Source organism: Aquarana catesbeiana, linkage group LG05 (genome assembly GCF_042186555.1).
Source record: "Aquarana catesbeiana isolate 2022-GZ linkage group LG05, ASM4218655v1, whole genome shotgun sequence".
NCBI lineage: Eukaryota > Metazoa > Chordata > Amphibia > Anura > Ranidae > Aquarana > Aquarana catesbeiana.
This window is the reverse complement of record NC_133328.1, coordinates 373,919,391-373,940,694: the sequence shown is the minus strand read 5'-3', so window position 1 is coordinate 373,940,694 and position 21,304 is coordinate 373,919,391. Positions and strand designations below refer to the sequence as shown.

Here is a 21,304-nt window from a genome sequence, read left to right as displayed (position 1 = left end):
TCACGGAACCGATCAAACTTGAGTCAACCAGTCGGGGCCAGAAAGTTATCGATCCTTTTGTATCGATTGACAACATCAGGATACTTTGTTCACAAATATGATCATATTTCGATCGGATTATGGGATTACATGGCGGAAACAGAGATGCAAATGATGGTTTACGATCGTATCTTTGAAATAGAAGGCTATTTGAATAGGAAATAAGTACAGCAGAATAGAAACTCCAATAGTTGGGATCTGTGTGTGCATATTTCAGAAAGAAATAAGAGGATGATGCAGACTAGGAAGAAAACTGATACTCCATTCCAAAAATGCAGACTGAATTCACAGCGCTGGCCTCTGCTGTGCAGAGACTGCACCTAGTGCTAATAAAGTTTGTTTAAAAAAAAAGAAAAGAAAAAAAAAAAAAGGTAGTGTGGGCGTGCACGGACTGGCGAGAGCAACAGGCAGCGAGGAAGGAGGTGCGCTGCCGGAAGCTCGTTCCTGATGTAGAGAAATGTGGGATGACAGCTGGCCCGGTACAAGGGGATAACTTGGAGCTGGGAACGGGGTGAGTACAGTCCATGAGGGATCCGCTCAGTCCTAGCTTTGGGGGCTGCAGGTCCTCATGTGACAAGTGCGGGACTGAGCTGGGAATCTGCATACTTCTGCAGCAGTCAGGGAAGCGGATTAACACTCAGATACATTGCATACACTCCAGATACAGAAAACTATTGTCATTTATTGTACTAATCTGATTACTTGCTGATATGTTTGAACAGCTACTGCTACAGTCCTAGAAAGAAATAAAATAAAAGTCCATAAATCTATCCCCTATTAAGTAGACGCTATAACTTTTGCGCAAACCAATCAATATAAACTTATTGGGATTTTTTTTACCAGAAATATGTAGAAGAATACATGTTGGTCTAAATTTATGAAGACATATATTTATTTTTTTTTGGATATGTATTAAAGCAGAAAGTGAAAACTATAGCGCTTTTTTTTTTTCAAAATTGTCGCTCTTTTTTTTGTTTATAGCGCTAAAAATAAAAAACCGTAGAGGTGATCAAATACCACCAAAAGAAAGCTCTATTTGTGGGGAAAATAAAGGATGTCGATTTTGTTTGGGTACATCATCGCATGACCGCGCAATTGTCAGTTAAAGCGATGCAGTCCAGTATCGCAAAATAGCCTGCTCATTAAGGGGACAAATCCTTCAAGGGCTGACGTGTTTAAAGGAACAGGATATAGATAGATATATTACAGCTGCACGATTCTGGCCAAAATGAGAATCACAATTTTTTTGCTTAGAATAAAAAGATCACGATTCTCGCGATGTAAAATCTTTCACATTATAAAAAAAAAAAATGGCCTAACTTTACTGGTTAGTTTTTTTTTTTTTCATTAAAGTAATTTTTTCCAAACTAGGCCGCTGCGCAAATACAGTGTGACATAAAATATTGCAACAACCACAATTATATTCTCCTAGGGTGTCTACCAAATAAATGTATATGATGTTTGGGGGTTCGAAGTAATTTTCTAGCAAAAAAAAATAATTTTAACATGAAACCAACAAATGTCAGAAAAAGGTTTAGTGTTTAGGTGGTTAAACTTTTTTTCACTTACACACAAAGTCTATTCCATTGACAAATTGTTACAATGTTTATACTTAAAGCGGAGTTCCACACAAAAATGGAACTTCCGCTTTTCGGAACCCTCCCCCCCTCCGGTGTCACATTTGGCACCTTTCAGGGGGGAGGGGGGTGCAGAGACCTGTCTAAGACAGGTATTTGCATCCACTTCCGGCATAGACTCCCATGGGAGTCTATGCCTCTTCCCGTCCCGACCGCGCTGTCTGCTGGGAACACACAGCTCCCAGGAGAGAGCGGGGACCACTAGGGACGCGCAGCGCGACTCGCGCATGCGCAGTAGGGAACCGGGAAGTGAAGCCGCAACGCTTCACTTCCTGATTCCCTCACCTAGGATGCTCGGTTCTCGGCGTCCCCTGCCGACATCGCTGGACCCTGGGACAGGTAAGTGGCCATGTATTAAAAGTCAGCAGCTGCAGTATTTGTAGCTGCTGGCTTTTAATTTTTTTTTTTTTTTTTTTTTTTGGCGGTGTGGGTGAACCCCCGCTTTAAGTTCAGCTGATGAAGAATGTTATGATTCTTGGCAGACTGCCCGGTTTTTCTCTTCCTTTCATTTGAGGGCTGTGGCTACAGAATGCATTAAGGTAAAAAAACCTTCTGCCTTTATAACTCCTTTTAACTACTTCAATACTGGGCACTTTCCCCTCTTCCTGCCTAGGACAATTTTCAGCGCTGTCGAACTTTGAATGACAATTGTTGGCGGACATGCCGGCTGGTTACTTGGACCTCTCGGTGGGACGGGAGAGCCCAGGCGAGCGGCCCTAGGCGGTGGAAGGGGGGGGGGGGCACTCTCACTGCTTGTAATAACATCGGAGCAGCTGCTGAGCCGCACTGGTTGATATTACAATAAAGCTGACCGTCTGCTCTAAACAACGGTACCCGGGTAAAATTCCTTGCAGTAATATCGATCAGTTTTTTGACCGATACTTCTAAAAAAGTGAATATAAGCTGCTGATAATAGACCGCACCAAAAATCAGTCGATCCCTAGTATTTGATCACCTCTGTGGTTTTTATTTCTTGCTAAACAAACTAAAAAGGACAGATTTTTTTTTTTTAAAGTTTTTCTTGGTTCCTTTTATAAAATTTTGTTTTCTCCTTCACTGACGAGCACTGATGAGTTGGCACTGATATGTAGAATTGATGGGCACTGATATGCAGCACTGATGGGCACGGATAGACGGCACTGACAGGCAGCACTGATGGACAGCACTGATGATGAGGTACTTACAGGTGTTACTGATGGGCACTGTGATGGGCACTGATTGGCATTCCTGATGGGGCACTGACTGGCAGCTGATGGGCACTGGTTGGCATTGTTGTAGCACATCTAATGGGGGCTGTGCTGATAATCAATGTGCTGATTATCAGCGCAGAACCCTCCTCTGATGGAGAGCCACCAATCGGCTCTCCCTGTCAGCGCGAACCGAGGAAAGCTGGAGGCTCCTTACCACGATCGGAGATGCAGTGTGCCAGAGTGACATGCAGCACCACCGATCGCCACACTGCGCGCCGGCATGTTATCCTGAAAGACATCATATGACATCCAGTCAGGATAACAGAATCACCGCCAGCCATCATTCTGCTATAGGCGGGGCGGGAGGTGGTTAAAACAGGTGGTGAGGAGGCCACAGATCGTCTCTTTACTATGTTTTGATTCCCCCTGAAAATCAATCCACTGCAGATCGCTTTTTAGAGGAGTGGCTGATGTGAGCAATGGAAATTTGAGAAAACCCCACTAGATTTTTATGTGTTCCCATTCACACAACATACCTAAAACATTTACAGTTATGTTTGTGTAAATACATACACACTACCTTGAAAAAGTTTTAGGCAGGTGTGAAAGAATTCTGTAAATGAAGAATGCTTTCAAAAACAAAAGTGTTAATTGTTTACATTTTGTTAATTGATAAAAAATAAAGTCAATGAACAGAAGAGGAATCCAAATCAAATCAATATTTGGTGTGACCACCCTTTGCCTTCAAAGCAACATTAATTCTTCTAGGTACACAAGGAACTCAACAGGTGGGTTGTTGCAAACATCTTGGAGAACTATCCACTGATCTTCTGTGGATGTAGGCTGCTTCAAATCTTTCTGTCTCTTCATGTAATCCCAGACAGACTCAAGGATGTTGAGATAAGGGCTCTGTGGGGGCCAGACCATCCCTTCCAGGACTTCTTGTTCTTTTTTTTTTTTTAACAAGAAAACATTATTATTCAAGATTTAAACATTACAAGCGATGCATAGGCACATTTAGATTAAAAAAAAAAAAAATATATATATATATATATATATATATATATATATATATATATATATATATATATATATATATATATATATATATATATATATTTATATATATATATTTTCATTCATTAGTTTTCCATATAGACAACATAAAGAAGTATGAGAGCAGTACATGACATTGCAACAAAACAGTGACGCAGAGGTAACATATTAAAGCAATCAGTCAAGAAGGTCTGGTGGGAGGGGATGGGGTGGGGGCAGACTAAGGATACTTAGAAGATGAGAGGGGGGGGAGGGCAGGAGGGGGAGGCAAGGAAGAAACCACAAATACCTCAATTGCTTAATTGAACATATACAGTAGATGAAGTTTAAAAAGAACTCAATCATGTTGTATAATCATATAGGACTTCTTGTTCTTTACACGGAAGATAGTTCCTAATGACATTGGCTGTATGTTTGGGGTCATTGTCCTTCTGCAGGATAAATTTGGGGCCAGTCACTGATGGTATGGCGTGATAGATATGTATAGTGGGGACGGAAAGTATTCAGACCCCCTTAAATGTATCACTCTTTGTTATATTGCAGCCATTTGCTAAAACCGTTTAAGTTCATTTTTTTCCTCATTAATGTACACACAGCACCCCATATTGACAGAAAAACACAGAATTGTTGACATTTTTGCAGATTTATTAAAAAATAAAAACTGAAATGTCACATGGTCCTAAGTATTCAGACCCTTTGCTGTGACACCCATATATTTAACTCAGGTGCTGTCCATTTCTTCTGATCATCCTTGAGATGGTTCTACACCTTCTTTTGAGTCCAGCTGTGTTTGATTATACTGATTGGACTTGATTAGGAAAGCCACACACCTGTCTATATAAGACCTTACAGCTCACAGTGCATGTCAGAGCAAATGAGAATCATGAGGTCAAAGGAACTGCCTAAAGAGCTTAGAGACAGTATTGTGACAAGGCACAGATCTGGCCAAGGTTACAAATAAATTTCTTCTGCACTTAAGGTTCCTAAGAGCACAGTGGCCTCCACAATCCTTAATTGGATGATGTTTGGGACGACCAGAACCCTTCCTAGAGCTGGCTGTCCGGCCAAACTGAGCTATCAGGGGAGAAGAGCTTTGGTGAGAGAGGTAAAGAAGAACCCAAAGATCACTGTGGCTGAGCTCCAGAGATGCAGTCGGGAGATGGGGGAAAGTTGTAGAAAGTCAACCATCACTGCAGCCCTCCACCAGTCGGGCCTTTATGGCAGAGTGGCCCGACGGAAGCCTCTCCTCAGTTCAACACATATGAAAGCTTGCATGGAGTTTGCTAAAAAACACTCAAAAGACTCCAAGATGGTGAGAAATAAGATTCTCTGGTCTGATGAGATCAAGAACTTTTTGACCTTAATTTTAAGCGGTATGTGTGGAGCAAACCAGGCACTGCTCATCACCTGTCCAATACAGTCCCAACAGTGAAGCATGGTGGTGGCAGCATCATGCTGTGGGGGTGTTATTCAGCTGCAGGGACAGGACGACTGGTTGCAATCGAAGGAAAGATGAATGCGGCCAAGTACAGGGATATCCTGGATGAAAACCTTCTCCAGAGTGCTCAGGACCTCAGACTTGGCCGAAGGTTTACCTTCCAACAAGACAATGACCCTAAGCACACAGCTAAAATAACGAAGGAGTGGCTTCACAACAACCCTGTGACTGTTCTTGAATGGCCCAGCCAGAGCCCTGACTTAAACCCAATTGAGCATCTCTGGAGAGACCTAAAAATGGCTGTCCAACGTTTACCATCCAACCTGACAGAACTGGAGAGGATCTTCAAGGAGGAATGGCAGAGGATCCCCAAATCCAGGTGTAAAAAACTTGTTGCATCTTTCCCAAAAAGACTCATGGCTGTATTAGATCAAAGGGTGCTTCTACTAAATACTGAGCAAAGGGTCTGAATACTTAGAACCATGTGATATTTCAGTTTTTCTTTTTTAATAAATCTGCAAAAATGTCAACAATTCTGTGTTTTTCTGTCAATATGGGGTGCTGTGTGTACATTAATGAGGAAAAAAATGAACTTAAGTGATTTTAGCAAATGGCTGCAATATAACGAAGAGTGAAAAATTTAAGGGGGTCTGAATACTTTCTGTCCCCACTGTATGTTTGTCATTGCCTTTACTATCATATTAAAGTGGTAACTGCCTTTAACCACTTCAGCCCCGGAAGAATTTACCCCCTTACTGACCAGAGCACTTTTTGCGTTTCGGCACTGCGTCGCTTTAACTGACAATTGCGCGGTCATGCGACGTGGCTCCCAAACAAAATTGACGTCCTTTTTTTCCCACAAATAGATCTTTCTTTTGGTGGTATTTGATCACCCCTGCGTTTTTTATCTTTTGCGCTATAAACAAAAATAGAGCGACAATTTTGAAAAAAACACATTATTTTTTGCTTTAATAAATATCCCCCAAAAATATATAAAAATAAACTATTTTTATCCTCAGTTTAGGCCGATACGTAATCTTCTACATATTTTTGGTAAAAAAAATCGCAATAAGCGATTATTGATCGTTTTGAGCAAAAGTTATAACGTTTACAAAATAGGGGATAGTTTTATGGCATTTTTATTAATTTTTTTTTTTTTTTAATGGAGGCGATCAGCTTTTTTTTTTTTTTTTTTTTTTTTTTTTTTATTGTGACTGCGACATTATGGCGGACACATCAGACATTTTTGACACATTTTTGGGACCATTGTCATTTATACAGCGATCAGTGCTAAAAAAAATGCACTGATTACTGTGTAAATTGCACTGGCAGTGAAGGGGTTAACCACTAGGGGGCGGGGAGGGGTTAAGTATGTCCTAAGGAATGTTTCTAACTGTGAGGGGGTTGGGCTGTGTGTGGGACGTCACTGTTCTCTGCTCCGATGACAGGGAGCAGAGAACAGTGACACTGTCACTAGGCAGAACGGGGAGATGCTTGTTTACATTAGCATCTCCCCGTTCTTCCTCCTCGTGAGACGATCGCGGGTATCCCTGCGGCGATCGAGTCTATGGGACCCGCAATTTGACACACAGAGCTTGCTGTGGGCGCTGACCACCTCTTAAAGGGGAACGTACAGGTACGTGATTCTGCCTGTACGTGCCCTTCTGCCACAGTATATCTGCGTGAGGCGGTCGGCAAGCGGTTAAAGGCTATTACACTTGTAAAATAGATGCAGCATAACTATCTTGTGTCTTGTTGCTGTGCTCAGGCTTTCCATGGTGTATCTCCGGAAATGAAACCGTCTTCCACAACCTCGCCTTAGTAGCAGAGTTTGGCTGTTCCTTACCCATTTTTAAGCCTCCTATGCAGCTGCTTCTGTTTCAGTTAAAGCGGTAGTAAAGTCTTGTTCCTTATTTTAAAAAATGGGGGTAAAAAACCCCCATGCAGATTTAGGTCATAATGTATAAACCTATAGAGTTGCGCTAATTATATGGTATATCTGCATACATCAAAGTAGAACGTGATTCGATAAAGTCCTCAAGTCATAAAGAGATAAGTGTTCTTAGTCCATATCACCACCTTGAAGTGTGTGATTTTTAAATGAACCACCACCACCATAAAGGGCTTGCTTATCAGCTCGCACGGACCTCCTATAACCCAGCCGGGGCGTTTAAAAGAGAAGTATGGGTTTCTTTTTTTTTTTCTTACATCTATTTTATGTGAGTTGCTGATATCTATAAATCCTTCCAGCCCTCTCAGAAGTGCCCCCATTCTGTTAAAATCGAGCTTAATACCTGTGGGAGGGTCTACAGACTTTCAAACAGTGTAATACCGACAATGGTTTGTCTCTGGAGTCTGGATCCACCCACTTTACTGTCATCTTGCTTGATTGATGTCGGCTCTCTGCTCACTCCCGAGACTTCACAGAGCCAGAGAGTAGCTGCTCCCCCTCCCTTCTCTCTCTCCTCCCTCCTCCTCTTCAGCATGTTCTGTCCTTCAGAGGAATCCCAGCAGTGATAACAGCCCTTCAGTGACTGTAAGGTGAGAGAAGTCACCAATAGTGCTGTGTATGAGAATCTACACTAGATATTTCTATCTATCAGAGTGAAAAGAATATATTTTTAAAGCAGAATACACTTGGAATTTACAACACACAGGCATTCCATGCATTACTGGTATAGTAAAATGAAATGAAATCAGAGCTAACATTGTGAATCAATCCTTTTATTGACTATCTATTTTTATGAAACAAGAAACCTTCCATTCACATCTCCATCCAACTGAAGCCCAGAGCTACTCAGACATATGGACAGAGCTTTGCTAAAACATAATTAGTGTATTACCTAGTACCCCTATAGCAATAATGTTTCCTTCATTATAAATGGAGTATTGCAGGATTACATCCCCCTTACATTTGTATTGCTATGTGGGGCTGTATTACACGGCATATTCATGCAGCTGCACAAATATAGAAGTATTTGGCCATGTTGATGTGCCCTGGAGCGGAGAGGTGTTCCATGCAGTTGCCTGTTGAACTCAATTATAGTCTGACAGTTGCACAGATCTTCATACATATTCTTGCGTGTAGGATGGGATAGACAGGTGTTTGGTGTAGCCATCTTTTTTACGACTTGCCCACCACCCCATAGCAGTTTTATTGCTACAGGGCAGTCACGCTGCGCAGGATCACGTGTGTGTGTGTGTATATATGCATAATCCTATACTTCCGCATATCAGTCACGAGTGTGCTCCACCGGTGACTCACTCCCACTGTGCTGCTCGATGTACGCCGGCACCCACCGATCGTTCGGTACGCAGGCGGAACAGCAATCTATGTAGAAAAAAAAATGCAAATTACCATTCTGTCAGTAAGGAAGGCATGGATCCTGTGTCTCAAGCAGGAACAAAGATCTATGCCTTCCCTAAGTAAAAGCAACTCCCCCACTACACTAAAACACAGGCTAGGCACACAGTTAACCCTTTGATCACCCTTGATGTTAAGCCCTTCCCAGCCAGTGTCCTTGGTCCTCAAAAAAGTGTTAGTGTCCAAATTGCCTGCCACATTATCGCAGTTAAGCTATAAGTCGCTGATTGCCTCCATTGCCAGTAAAAAAATTAATACAAAAATAAAAACTCCAAATATATATCCCATAGTTTGTAGAAACTAATAATTTTTGCAGTATACACATAAATAGTGTAGTGACTGGCATTTTCTGCATTGTAAGAATGCCTGTTGCCACTAGAACACACAGAAAACCAATTTTTTACTATTTGCCCTTTTTGAACTACAATGCAGCCTGTAGCTGCAGTGCAGTGAGTTGTGATATAATGCAAACATGTTGCATTTTATCCCAGCGTATAGGAAGTTGCCACATGTTACTTTAAGACCCCCTTTTACATTGAGGAGCTTTACAGGCACTATAGCACTAAAAATAGCGCCTGTAAAGTGCCTCTCCTCTCACTCCAGTGTGAAAGCCTGAGGGCTTTCACATTGTAGCGTTGCGCTGGCAGGATGTAAAAAAAAGTCCGGCAAGCAGCTCCTTTGAGGCGCTTTAGAAACGGTGTGTACACTGATCCTAAAGCACCCCTGCCCATTAAAATCAATGGGCAAACGCCGCTAGAGTGGTGCTTTGCGGGTGCGAAAAGCGCTGCTAAAACGACGGTACAGCAGGGTTAAAAATAGCGGCACTTTACTGCCCGGCGCAGCTCAGTGTGAAAGTTCCCTAACTGCTTTTTGACTGTCATGTAGGAGTACGGCAACAAAGCGGCTCTCCTGTACTGGATACATGATCCAGCACTTCCAGATGGGGGCCGTGCATGTGCATTGCCACCTCGCCGGCTAATCAGAAGGTCCCGGGCCAATTATTGACCTTTGGCACCCACTGATTGGCAAAGAGGATGACAAGGCAGAGCTCTATGAATGTAAAGAATGCAGAGCTCTGTCCTGTCAGCAGGGATGTGCTGTTTTTGTTTCCATGCAAAGCACATCCCTTAATTAAGTAATAGGAATATTGACCTTTCATAACATGTTACGGGCTACACCCATATTCTGGATGTAACATGCAACATGCTATGAAAGCACCGGCCCCTGCCCCCTCCCCCCTTTCTGCTATCTAGCAGGGTATCTTCTGCTCCCTGCTGGCTGTCAAAAAAAAATGCCTGCCGGCCCGACCGCGTCACTCATTCATGGTACTCCTGTGAATGGAACATTACAAGGCCCGACAGTCTTACCAGCAGCTGTCGGCTTGTTCCCAATGAACTACCACAGTGCTGTGGATTACCATGATAGTTCATTCATGCTTCCTGTTAGAATGTATTGGTTTCCTTGGATGCCAATACAGTGACAAGTATGCAGGAGTCCTCCATGGCATCAGTGATCTGCTGATCGCTGGTGGAATGCTTTACAGGCTCCTGCAACAAAAAATAATAAATGCACATGTTTTTACCTGCAAACAATGTACATTTATTTATTTTGGGTAAAAGGTGAACTTATTCTTTAAAGCACCTCACAGTGAATGCACACATTTAACCCTTTGATCGCCCTAGATGTTAACCTTTCCCAGCCAGTGTCATTAGTACAGTGACAGTGTATAGTATTACCACTGATCACTGTATTCGTGTCACGGGTTTCCACAAAATTTCATTCAGTGTCTGACTGCCTGCCATGCTATCAACGTTCCGCTATAAGTCGCTGATTGCCAACTTAGATGTTCCATGCATCCATGCACAGGCATTGCCATTAATTCTATTGGGATACAGGAGCTGCACGGACACAGCCAGTGCTCCCAATTTGACACCCAGTAGGTGCAGGTCTGTGTTCAGGGTCTGCTTTATCTGCATTCTGGGGTCCTCACTTGCAGCTGCACGGGTGTCATGTTGGGAGTAGCAGCTGTATCTGTGCAGCTGCTGCATCACAGTAGACATCACCTGCCTGCATTGAAAACCTGCTCATGCCCTGCAGGTAAAAACTGACCTTTTAGCCTAGGTTCACATTGACTGTGGAAAACAAAATTCTATACCAAGGAAAGAAAAAGATGCCATATACAGAGCCACAGATATATAGTATCTGAATAAATGCAAATAATATATATAAAAAAAAAATGTAAAATGTATTAAATGTTTGAAAAAAATATTCAAATGCACAGAAGCATAAAATCATTACAACCTCCACCATTCATCATCTCTAACGACAACGTTGTCGATAGACAGACAAACAAATAAGGGAATGTCTTCACTGCACGTGTACCATAGTATAAGCCATAAAAAGCACTATAAAATGTACAATGTGGAAGCAAACACCATGGGGCCAGGTAGTCCTTATAGGAGAGTATTGTGGAGGGGCATGAGCCTGTACATATCAAGGCCAAAAAATTAAATCAAAAGGATCTGAAAATCAAAGGGTCAGAATCTGCAGTCTATGGTTATTGGGGACATACGGCAGGAAAGGTACGGAATATATAAGTAAAGTGAATATACCGCGCTGTCTATTAGAAAAGGTCAGTTAGCAGCCAGCACAGCAAGAGATCAGTTGCAAAATATATAACATGTGGAAAGTAAGTGCAGCGCTAATAAGTAATCTTCCGAATAAACAGAGATTAAGGAGTGTATATAAAAAATGTAATAATCACAATAACGTGAATTCTAAATCCTTAAACAATGATGGACTTAGTATGATAATAACAATGTAGTGTAGTGTAGTGTAGTGTAGTGTAGAGTCCAAAAATAATGTCCAAAAAGCAAATCACCGATACAAGAGGCAGACAGTGATGGTGATCCAAACAATATAGTGATAAGAGTATCCAAAACGTGATGCAAAACAACCAGAAGGTAGACTGAGCATCAGTTTGAATTTAAAGGCAGCAGAACATGCTTAAACTTGCTGATATGTGGTCCACCACCAGAGAATCGAACGGTTTACCAGAGAGATCACGCTGCTCTGCCCTGATCACGTGGTCTGATTGCATCCCTGCATCATACCTATCTGTCCTCTCTGCTCTCTTCTCTCACCCCCTCCTTCCTGCCCGTCATCCCCCTGTGTGTCTGTCTCTGGCCCGGCCCTGCCGCTATTCTTGTAAAATAAAATCCAAAAATTTAATCGGAGCTGTAAAGTGCCCGCGAGTAATGTGACCGGCCTGAAGACAGCCCAAATTAGGTATTTAGAACGCTCGTTTTTCAAACTACTCACATAGTGTGCTATGCCAGTCTCTAATAGAGGGGCTGGCAAAGTTTTATATAAATGGGTTAACAAACCCTTTTAAAATCAGTTATGCCGGCCAGCACATATACAGCAAACCATCCGTCCGGGTCTCCAGAAACGTGGTGACGTCAGCACGTCACACCACCTGGAGTATATAACAACCCTGCACACCTGTGTACTGACACAGACTTCAGACACCTGGCAAAATCCGGACACAGGGTTGAAAGGTTCGATACAGAACTACAGAATCCAGCAAAAACCAAAAACACAGCTTTCCCCCTCACCTTCCAGGACAGCTACTTGAGAGATGATCGGCCCCACCCTCTACAGGAAACACAAATCAGATACAATTTAAAAGGCCCCTCCCTTTCTTCTGACCCTCAGTTTTTTTGTGTTTCCAGACCCTCCAGGAACACCAACACGTTTTTTGTTTTCTTAAGGTCTGGTAACTGTGGTTGGTGGACCCCCCTTCTCTGGTTTCATCCAGGACTAGTTGTGGCCAAGTCCTGGATGATGGTCTGTACCAGAAGGGTTTCCTATTCCTAAGGGTTACTTGCCTGTATAAATGGTGGCAACTCCCTTCCATGTTTCCCCAGCGCTGCTGTGTGGAACTGTGTCCTCCTTCAATGCTTCATTTCGGTGTACCAAGATGGCATCAGGAGGACTTCCGGTGACACGGCAAGATGGTGCCGGAACCGGAAGTCACATGACGCACTTCCGGACGCCGAGTTTTAAAAGGAGTATGGGGTGGAGACACTGAGGACATGCTGCAGGGGAATGCCCTGCTAAAAACGCCATTCTAAGTGCAGTTTTGCGGTCAGCAGCAGTCTTCTCTACGACCGTTCTCCGCTTGCTTCATGGAGCTTGAGGACAGGTCTGAGAATGGAGCATCCGCTCATATTGAACTAGCGACAGCATCCGGGTCCCATACTGCCCCCAAGGTAAGCCCTTGCCTGTGGATAGCTACAGCAAGGGACTTTTTTTGTATGGAACCTTTTAATTTTATGGTCCTTGTTTCTGATTTTTTTGTAGGCCAAACCAGTGAAGAAGAAATGTGGGAACTGTAAGGCCAGGCTCTCATAGTTATAAAAAGCTATTTTGTGAGGATTGTATTCCACCCAGTGCTAGTTCAGAGTCTTCCTCCTTTAAGGAGTTAATGACTTCTATGAAGGAGGTAGTGGACTCTTTTCGGTCACTTAATGACAGGGTTACTAGTCTAGGCCCTCCCTCTTCTAGACCCGTAGCTCAAGATCCTTCAACCTCTGCCAGGTCCCTTCCCTTGTTTGTATCTGAGACTATTAGTTCACGTGATACAGTCTGCATCGGAGGATGATACAGGTAGCTCATCTAAGTATCTTTTTCCAGTTGAGGATATTGATGAGCTACTAAAAGCGATTTATACCTCAGAACAGATTGAGATGCCACAGCAAGCCCAATCTATACAGGATAAAATGTATAGGGGCCTACAGGGACGGAAATCTAAAACATTTCTGGTACATCAGTCTCTTAGGGACATGATTCTGTCTGAATGGATAGAACCTGAAAAAAAGTTCTTCCAATCCAGAGGACACAAAAGAAGATTTCCTTTTCAGCCTGAATTTGAGGAGGTTTTATTTAAGTGTCCTAGATTAGATGCTCCTATGTCGCAGGTGTCCAAAAGATCAGATCTTTCTTTTGAGGATTCTGGGGTCCTTAAGGATCAAATGGATAGAAAGGCCGACTCATTGCTACACAGGGCCTGGGATGCTTCAGCTTTTTCTTTAGGCCCAGCGGCAGCATCCACCTGTGTGGCTAGAAATTTAGATGTATGGGTTCAGCGTCTGGATGATCTTCTGGCATCTGACACCCCCAAGGAAGAGATTAGGGAATCCCTCCCACTCATTGCCAAGTCAGTCGCCTTCTTAGCTGACGCAGCAGCAGATTCAGTGAAATCCGCAGCTAGGGCTTCTGCCCTCATCAATTTAGCTAGGCAAGCTATCTGGCTTAAATCTTGGGAAGGTGAGCTTCCAAAAATAAGCTCTGTGGCATTCCTTTCGAAGGCAAACTATTGTTTGGTTCTTTCTAAGAAGAGGTCTTAACTCGTTCCTCTGAGAAAGGTAAACGATTCCCTTCTTCCCTAAGGAATAAGCCCCAGAATAAGAGGCCTTTTCGTGGCTTCCAAAACGAGGCTAATTTTAGAACCAACAGGCAACAGACTAAAAAGAAATGGCCCTTTAACAAAGACAAACAGGGGAGCTCCCTTTGCTCCTTCAGCCCCTTCCAAAAATACCCTGTGATGTAGGTTAGGGGTAGGGGGAAGACTGTGCCATTTCATCAAGGAATGGGCAGAGATTTCCACCAATTCCTTTATCCTTCAAACTCTGGAAAAAGGTTACAGGTTGGAATTCAAAAGTCTTCCTACCCAGAAATTTTTTCTTACCCACCTGCCGAGAGACCAAGAGAGACGGCAAGCCATGGTAAATTTGATTTCTGTGTGGGAAACGGAGGGCGTTATTTCTCCTGTCCCATAAATTCAGAAGTTCCGAGGATTTTATTCTCACGTCTTTCTGGTCTAGAAAGCTTCCGGCAGCTTTCATATGGTCATAAATGTAAGCGTCCTGAACCAATTCATAGTTTACAGACCTTTCCGAATGGAGAACATTTATTCGGTAAGAAATCTGTTGTTGCCAAAGGTCTTCATGGTGACCCTGGAACTTCAGGACGCTTATCTTCATGTACCAATCTGCCAGAGCCACCGAAGGTTCCTCAGGTTTGCAGTGCTCGTGGAAAACGAGCTGTCTCACTGGCAGTTCAACGCCCTTCCTTTTTGGTCTCTCGGCAGCACCGAGGATTTTTACAAAAATCATGGCCGAAGTCATGGCCTTTTTTTGGATTCAAAGTGTATCAATCATCCCGTATCTAGACGATTTTTTGATTTTTTTTTTTTTTTTCTCAGGACAAGGAGTCCCTTATTCAAGACCTACAGTTGGTTTTGCGGACCTTTCAAAAATTAGGGTGGAAGGTCAACCAGCAGAAGTCTTGCCTAGTACCTTCACAGAGCATACTTTTCCTGGGTTATCTAATAGACTCTTGCCCTAAAGATTTTTCTTCCCGAAGAAAAAATTGTGAAAATTCTTCTCTCTGTGCAGGCCTTCAAACTGCTCCCTCAGACCTCCCTTCGGCGGATCATGCAGTTGCTGGGCCTAATGACGGCGGCCATTCCAGGAGTGCCTTGGGCCCAATTGCAATCCAGACCCCTTCAAGCTTTTCATTTGCTCCATTGGGATCGCAGGAAAAATTCTCTGGATCAGCTGGTAAAACTACCAGAAGGGAATTTTCTAGATCTCGCCTGGTGGGAGCAGCGAGAACATCTGCAGAGAGGGAAGGATTGGACACAACATTGTCCGGTCAAAATTGTGGGGTTGGGGTGCTCACTCACAGGACTGGCAAGCACAAGGAACCTGGTTGCCAGAGGAAGCGGGTCGTTCCTCAAATTTCAGAGAGCTTCTGGCTGTGAGGAAAGCACTTATTTCTCTGGGAGAGAGGGTCTATTCAAAGGACATATTAATATTTTCAGACAATGCCATAACAGTGGCATACCTGAACAAGCAAGGGGGCACTCGCTCGGAATTGCTTCTGTCATTGACACAGCAGATTCTGTCCTGGGCGGAGATCTATGTCACTTCAGTAAGAGCAGTCCAATTCAAGGGGTCAGAAAATGTGCTGGCGGACTTTCTGAGCAGGGTGAGCATCAGTTCCAGCGGTTGGGAACTACATCAAGGCACGTTCCAGGAGGTGGTGCTAAGATGGGGTCTCCCCACAGTGGATCTTTTTGCCTCCAGTCTCAACAAAAAGCTACCGGCGTTCTTCTCCCTGGAGAGGGAAACAAAGTCCTTGGGGACAGATGCTCTGTCCTTCCCATGGGACTTCAGCCTGGCTTATGCCTTCCCTCCTTTTCCCCTTTTGCCCCTAGTGGTTTGGAAGATTATTCAGGACCAGGCAGAAGTTGTTCTGATTGCCCCCTGGTGGCCCAGGAGGACTTGGTTTTCCTCTCTGAAGGCCCTATCTGTGTATCCTCCCTGGCCCCTACCAGTTCGGAAGGACCTGCTCCATCAGGGACCGGTATTACATCCAAACCCTCAGACCTTCCATTTGACGGCCTGGAGGCTGAGCGGCACATCCTACAGTTAAAAGGGTGTTCAGAGAGGGTTATTCATACTGTCCTGGACAGCCATAAGTTGGTTACAAGAAGAATCTATGGGAAAGTTAGACTTACCGGTAACAGTATTTCCAGGAACCTTCCAGGACAGCTTCTATATTCCCACCCTATTCTAATTGGTCACTGGTCAAACATGTTTTTCCCGGTGGTGGTGTGTTTTATGTTTTCTATTTTTTTTTCCTCTGCCGAGTGTACCTTCGGTGGAGGTTACTTGATCTTCTAAACAACTGAGGGTCAGAGGAAATGGAGGGGCCTTTTAAATTGTATCTGATTTGTGTTTCCTGTAGAGGGCGGAGCTGATCATCTCTCAAGTAGCTGTCCTGGAAGGTTCCTGGAAATACCGTTACCAGTAAGTCTAACGGGGGTTTTCTCTGATAACAAGCGATAGTCCGGAACCTCGCATTAACCCTTAATGCAAATCCTGTGTCATATTCTCCCCAATGTTCACAGAGACAGGGCCTCGCTCTATACACACATACATTTTAGATGTTTCTCAGTAGAAGGCCTCATGGCAGATTGCAAGCATTTTATGAACAATTTTAGAAAAAGTCTGTCCTATTAATAGATTCGGGCATGTTGTTTTGAGCTGCAGATCAGTTTTTTCTTCTGCAGGAAATAGCTGTAATTGTTTGCTGTCAGTAAAGTCAATGTCTGACTTTTAGTAAGGATACATTGACTGAATCTCATGGGTCTTTGAATTCTCCACCAAAGAAAACTGTCAGGGGTTGGAGGAAAAGTGACAGAAGTCCTGTCCGAGTATTCACAGGGAAATACTCAAGCCTTTGAACTTCTGAAGCATCAGTTGTCAGATCCAGAGATTAAAGTGGAATTAAAGTCTTAGTCACTTTTGAACTTGTACCTACAGGTAAGCCCTTAATAAGGCTTACCTGTAGGTACAGTGAATATCTCCTAAAACTTGAAAAAAAAAAATCTTACAGCCGGAGTCCACAAATCTGGAAGGAAGATTGGGTAAAGATGGCAAAGCCAGGGAGCCATGACAGCGCTGCACTGGAGGGCTCAGTGTAAAGATAAGTCTATCCAAAATGTGCTAGTATGCAGTGCATATTAGTACATTATGAATAAACCTGCAAGGGGCCCATTTTTTTTATTTTCCTGGCAGTTTACTACCGCTTAAAGATATACTGCACCATGAGTGTTTATATCTTACGTGTTCCTACTGAATGAGTGAAGTTGGAGTGAAGCCGGAGGTATTAGCATGATCACATAATTCACTGCAGACCTGTTTGGGGTTTTACCTCTAAAGCGCTTTTGGCTTATCATTTGTTTGAATCTCACTCTTATCTTATGCTGGATTTCTGAGTGAAGTTTGGAAGGCACTGATTGTTTTTTGGAATATATATATATATATATATTTTATTTATTATTCTCAAAAGTATTGGGACACCTGTGCAGACCAGCCAAGTTCCTCCACCCCAAACTCGCTCATCCATGTCTTTTATGAACCTTGCTGTGTGCACTGGTGTGCAGTCATGTTGAAACAGGAAGGGACCATCCACAAACTGTTCCCACAAAGTTGGGTGCATGAAATTGTCAAAATGTCTTGGTATGTTGACGCCTTAAGAGTTATTTTCACTGGAACTAAGGGGCCAAGCCCAACCCCTGAAAAACAACACCACACCATAATCCCCCCTCCGCCAAATGATTTGGACCTGTACAAAAAAAGCAAGGTCCATAAAGACAAGGATGAGCGAGTTTGGGATGGAGCAACTTGACTGGCCTGCACTGAGTCCTGACCTCAACCCAATAGAACACCTTTGGGATGAATTAGAGTGGAGACTGTAAGCCAGGCTTTCTCGTCCACATCGGTGCCTGACCTCACAAATGCACTTCTTGAAGAATGTTCAAACATTCCCATAGACACACTCCTAAACCTTGTGGTCAGCCTTCCCAGAAGAGTTGAAGCTGTATTGCTACAAAGGGTGGGCCAACTCAATATTGAACCCTACGGACTAAGACTGGGATGCCATTAAAGTTCATGTGTGTAAAGGCAGGTGTCCCATTACTTTTGACATATATACAGTGTGAGTGTGTGTGTGTGTATGTGTATATAGTATCTCACAAAAGTGAGTACATCCCTCACGTTTTTGTAAAAATGTATTCTGTCTTTTTATGTGACAACACTGAAGAAATTACACTTTGCTACAATGTTAAGTAATGAGTGTACAGCTTGAATAACAGTGTAAATTTCCTGTCTCCTCAAAATAACTCAACACACAGCCATTAATGTCTAAACTGCTGGCAACAAAAGTGAGTACACCCCTAAGTGAAAATGTTGAAATTGGGCCCAATTAGCCATTTTCCCTCCCCGGTGTCATGTGACTCATTAGTGTTACAAGTTCTCAGGTGTGAATGGGGAGCAGGTACGTTAAATTTGGTGTTATCAATCTACTCTCTTACTAGTCATTTGAAGTTCAACATAGCACCTCATGGCAAAGAACTCTCAGAGGATCCGAAAAAAAGAATGGTTTATCTACATAAAGATGGCCTGGGCAATAAGAAGATTGCCAAGACCCTGAAACTGAGCTGAAGCATGGTGGACAAGACCATACAGTGGTTTAACAGGACAGGTTCCACTCGGAACAGGCCTCGCTAGAAGTTCAGTGCACTTGCTGCGCGTCATATCCAGAGCTTGTCTTTGGGAAATAGACATATGAGTGCTGCCAGCAATGCTGCAGAGGTTGAAGGGGTGGGGGGGTCAGCCTGTCAGTGATCAGACCATATGCCACACACTGCATAAAATTGGTCTGCATGTCTGTTGTCCTAGAAGGAAGCCTCTTCTAAAGATGATGCACAAGCAAGCCTGCAAACGGTTTGCTGAAGACAAGCAGACTAAGGACATGGATTACTGGAATCATATCCTGTGGTCTGATGAGACCAAGTTAAACTTTTTTGGTTGAGATGGTATCAAGCGTGTGTGGCGGAAACCAGGTTTGTCTTGCCTACAGTCAACAATGGTGGTGGGAGTGTCATGGTCTGGGGCTGCATGAGTGCTACCGGCACTGGCGAGCTACAGTTCATTGAGAGTACTGTGACATACTGAAGCAGAGCATGATCCCTTCCCTTCGGAGACTGGGCAGCAGGGCAGTATTCCAACATAACGACCCCAAACCACCTCCAAGACGACCACTGCCTTGCTAAAGAAGCTGAGAGTATAGGTGATAGACTGGCCAAGCATGTCTCCAGACCTAAACCCTATTGAGCATCTGTGGGGCATCCTCAAATGGAAGGTGGAGGAGCGCAAGGTCTCTAACATCCACCAGCTCCGTGATGTGGTTGTGGAGGAGTGGAAGAGGACTCTAGTGGCAACCTGTGAAGCTCTGGTGGCCCAAGAGAGGGTTAAGTCAGTGCTGGAAAATGCTGTCTACACAAAATATTGTCACTTTGTGCCCAATTTGGATATTTTCACTTAGGGGTGTACTTACTTTTGTTGCCAGCGGTTAAGACATTAATGGCTGTGTGTTGAGTTATTTTGAGGGGACAGCAAATTTACACTGTTATACAAGCTTTTTAAGTTATGCCATGTGATTGACCTGTAACACACATTAAATAGATGTTATCGCAATGTGGCTGCAAAAGTGGAAATGCACTTTTAAAACTTTTATTTGTGAGGTTGAGACGTGTATAAATGTGTATAGCTCAATAGCTCTTCACTTTGTTAGACTACCTGTAAAGGTTGTATTTGTTTTTTTCATAGGTTCACCGTTGCTTCTCTTATTAGAAATGGATGAAATCAAGTTGAAATTCAAGCATATAACTCCTGTAACTTTGCATATTAGTGCAGAGATTGCAACTTCTTGCTTTTACGCATCCACTGCTGAGAGCTTTGATGCCAGGATTGCCAATCTGGTGGAAGTATTTCTATTAGAGATTTACAGGTGTAAATTGTGCCAGTTTACTAGTAGCCTAAAAAACAAAATCTGCCATCATGTGTTGGATGTTCACCAGTTAGATCAAACACCTCTTATCCCGGAGAGCACAGACCAAGAAGAAAATGATTCCTTTAGCATTGGGGAGGAAATGGCACAGGAAAACAAAGAAAATGAAGAAAACCTTGAAAAAATGCCTTTCCTGTATAGGATGCTAAACACAATGAGCCCCGCATCATGTGATATGAGTCTTGGGGACCAAAGTGCTAACACAAATCTAGCCAGTGCAAGTGAAGTCAATTCATTATTTGAAGGAGAACAGTCAGACTTCCAGCTGGATGAATCTGTTCCCAGTGACTCTGTTCCTCCATCGAGTAGTGCGAATTCACCCAAAAGCAAAGATGAAGATGATGCACAGTGTGAACACCTCTTATCTCTTGGTCTTTATCGGATATCTAGCATACGGCCCATTCCTTCATCAGCAGAGGTAAAGGTCTCCAAAAGCAGCACGGCTGATGAATGCGTCAGGACAGAAAGTAGACATAGGAAAGAAGCAGATCTACCATCACAGATTGGTGGGCAGGTCAGTGATGATGAGGCTAAGAAACCAAACTATGTATGTTCTTCTTGTCAGCTTCAACTGGAAACAAAAGACACTTACAAAATACACATGCAGTGCCACAAACCTGGTGGTGGCTTCAAGTGTGTGCATTGTGGCTGTCTCCTGACTGAATGGAGTCTGATGGACAAACACATCCAAAGCCACCATCTAGTAAGAAAGAGCTATCAGTGTCAGGTGTGTGAGAGAAGGTTCATGACGCAGAGTGCATGGAAAAGCCACATGAAAGGACATGACAAGAAGAGTGAAGTGTTCCTGTGCACCAAATGTCCTTTATCATTTGACAGTGACAATGTCAGAAACTTGCACGTCGCTTGCCATTGTGATGACATCTTCAAGTGTTGCCATTGTGGACTAGTGGGTATGTGTCATTGTTCATGTGGCTCAGGCACTGATTATTTTTCGGTTTCAGCAAGAAAATGGGTAGACATTACAACTGAGCAATAAACATCACAATTATTATATCCAAAATGACAGAAGTCTGAAATTTTGGGATGATACTGAAAACTGCAAAAATGCCATGTCTCCAAAATCTACGTGCAA

The 21,304-nt window shown here is 43.3% G+C and overlaps 1 protein-coding gene across 1 annotated transcript in view; it reads left to right on the top strand.

Annotated features, from left to right (window-relative positions):
• The first annotated feature begins 253 nt into the window (after positions 1–253).
• LOC141144890 (uncharacterized) overlaps positions 254–21,304 on the top strand; it is a 137,739-nt gene continuing 116,688 nt past the window's right edge. Inside the window, exons 1-2 of the mRNA XM_073630982.1 lie at positions 254–550; positions 19,971–21,122. Coding sequence (XP_073487083.1) covers positions 19,997–21,122 — 1,126 coding nt within the window. The 5' untranslated portion in view covers positions 254–550; positions 19,971–19,996. The remainder of the gene's footprint in view (positions 551–19,970; positions 21,123–21,304) is intronic.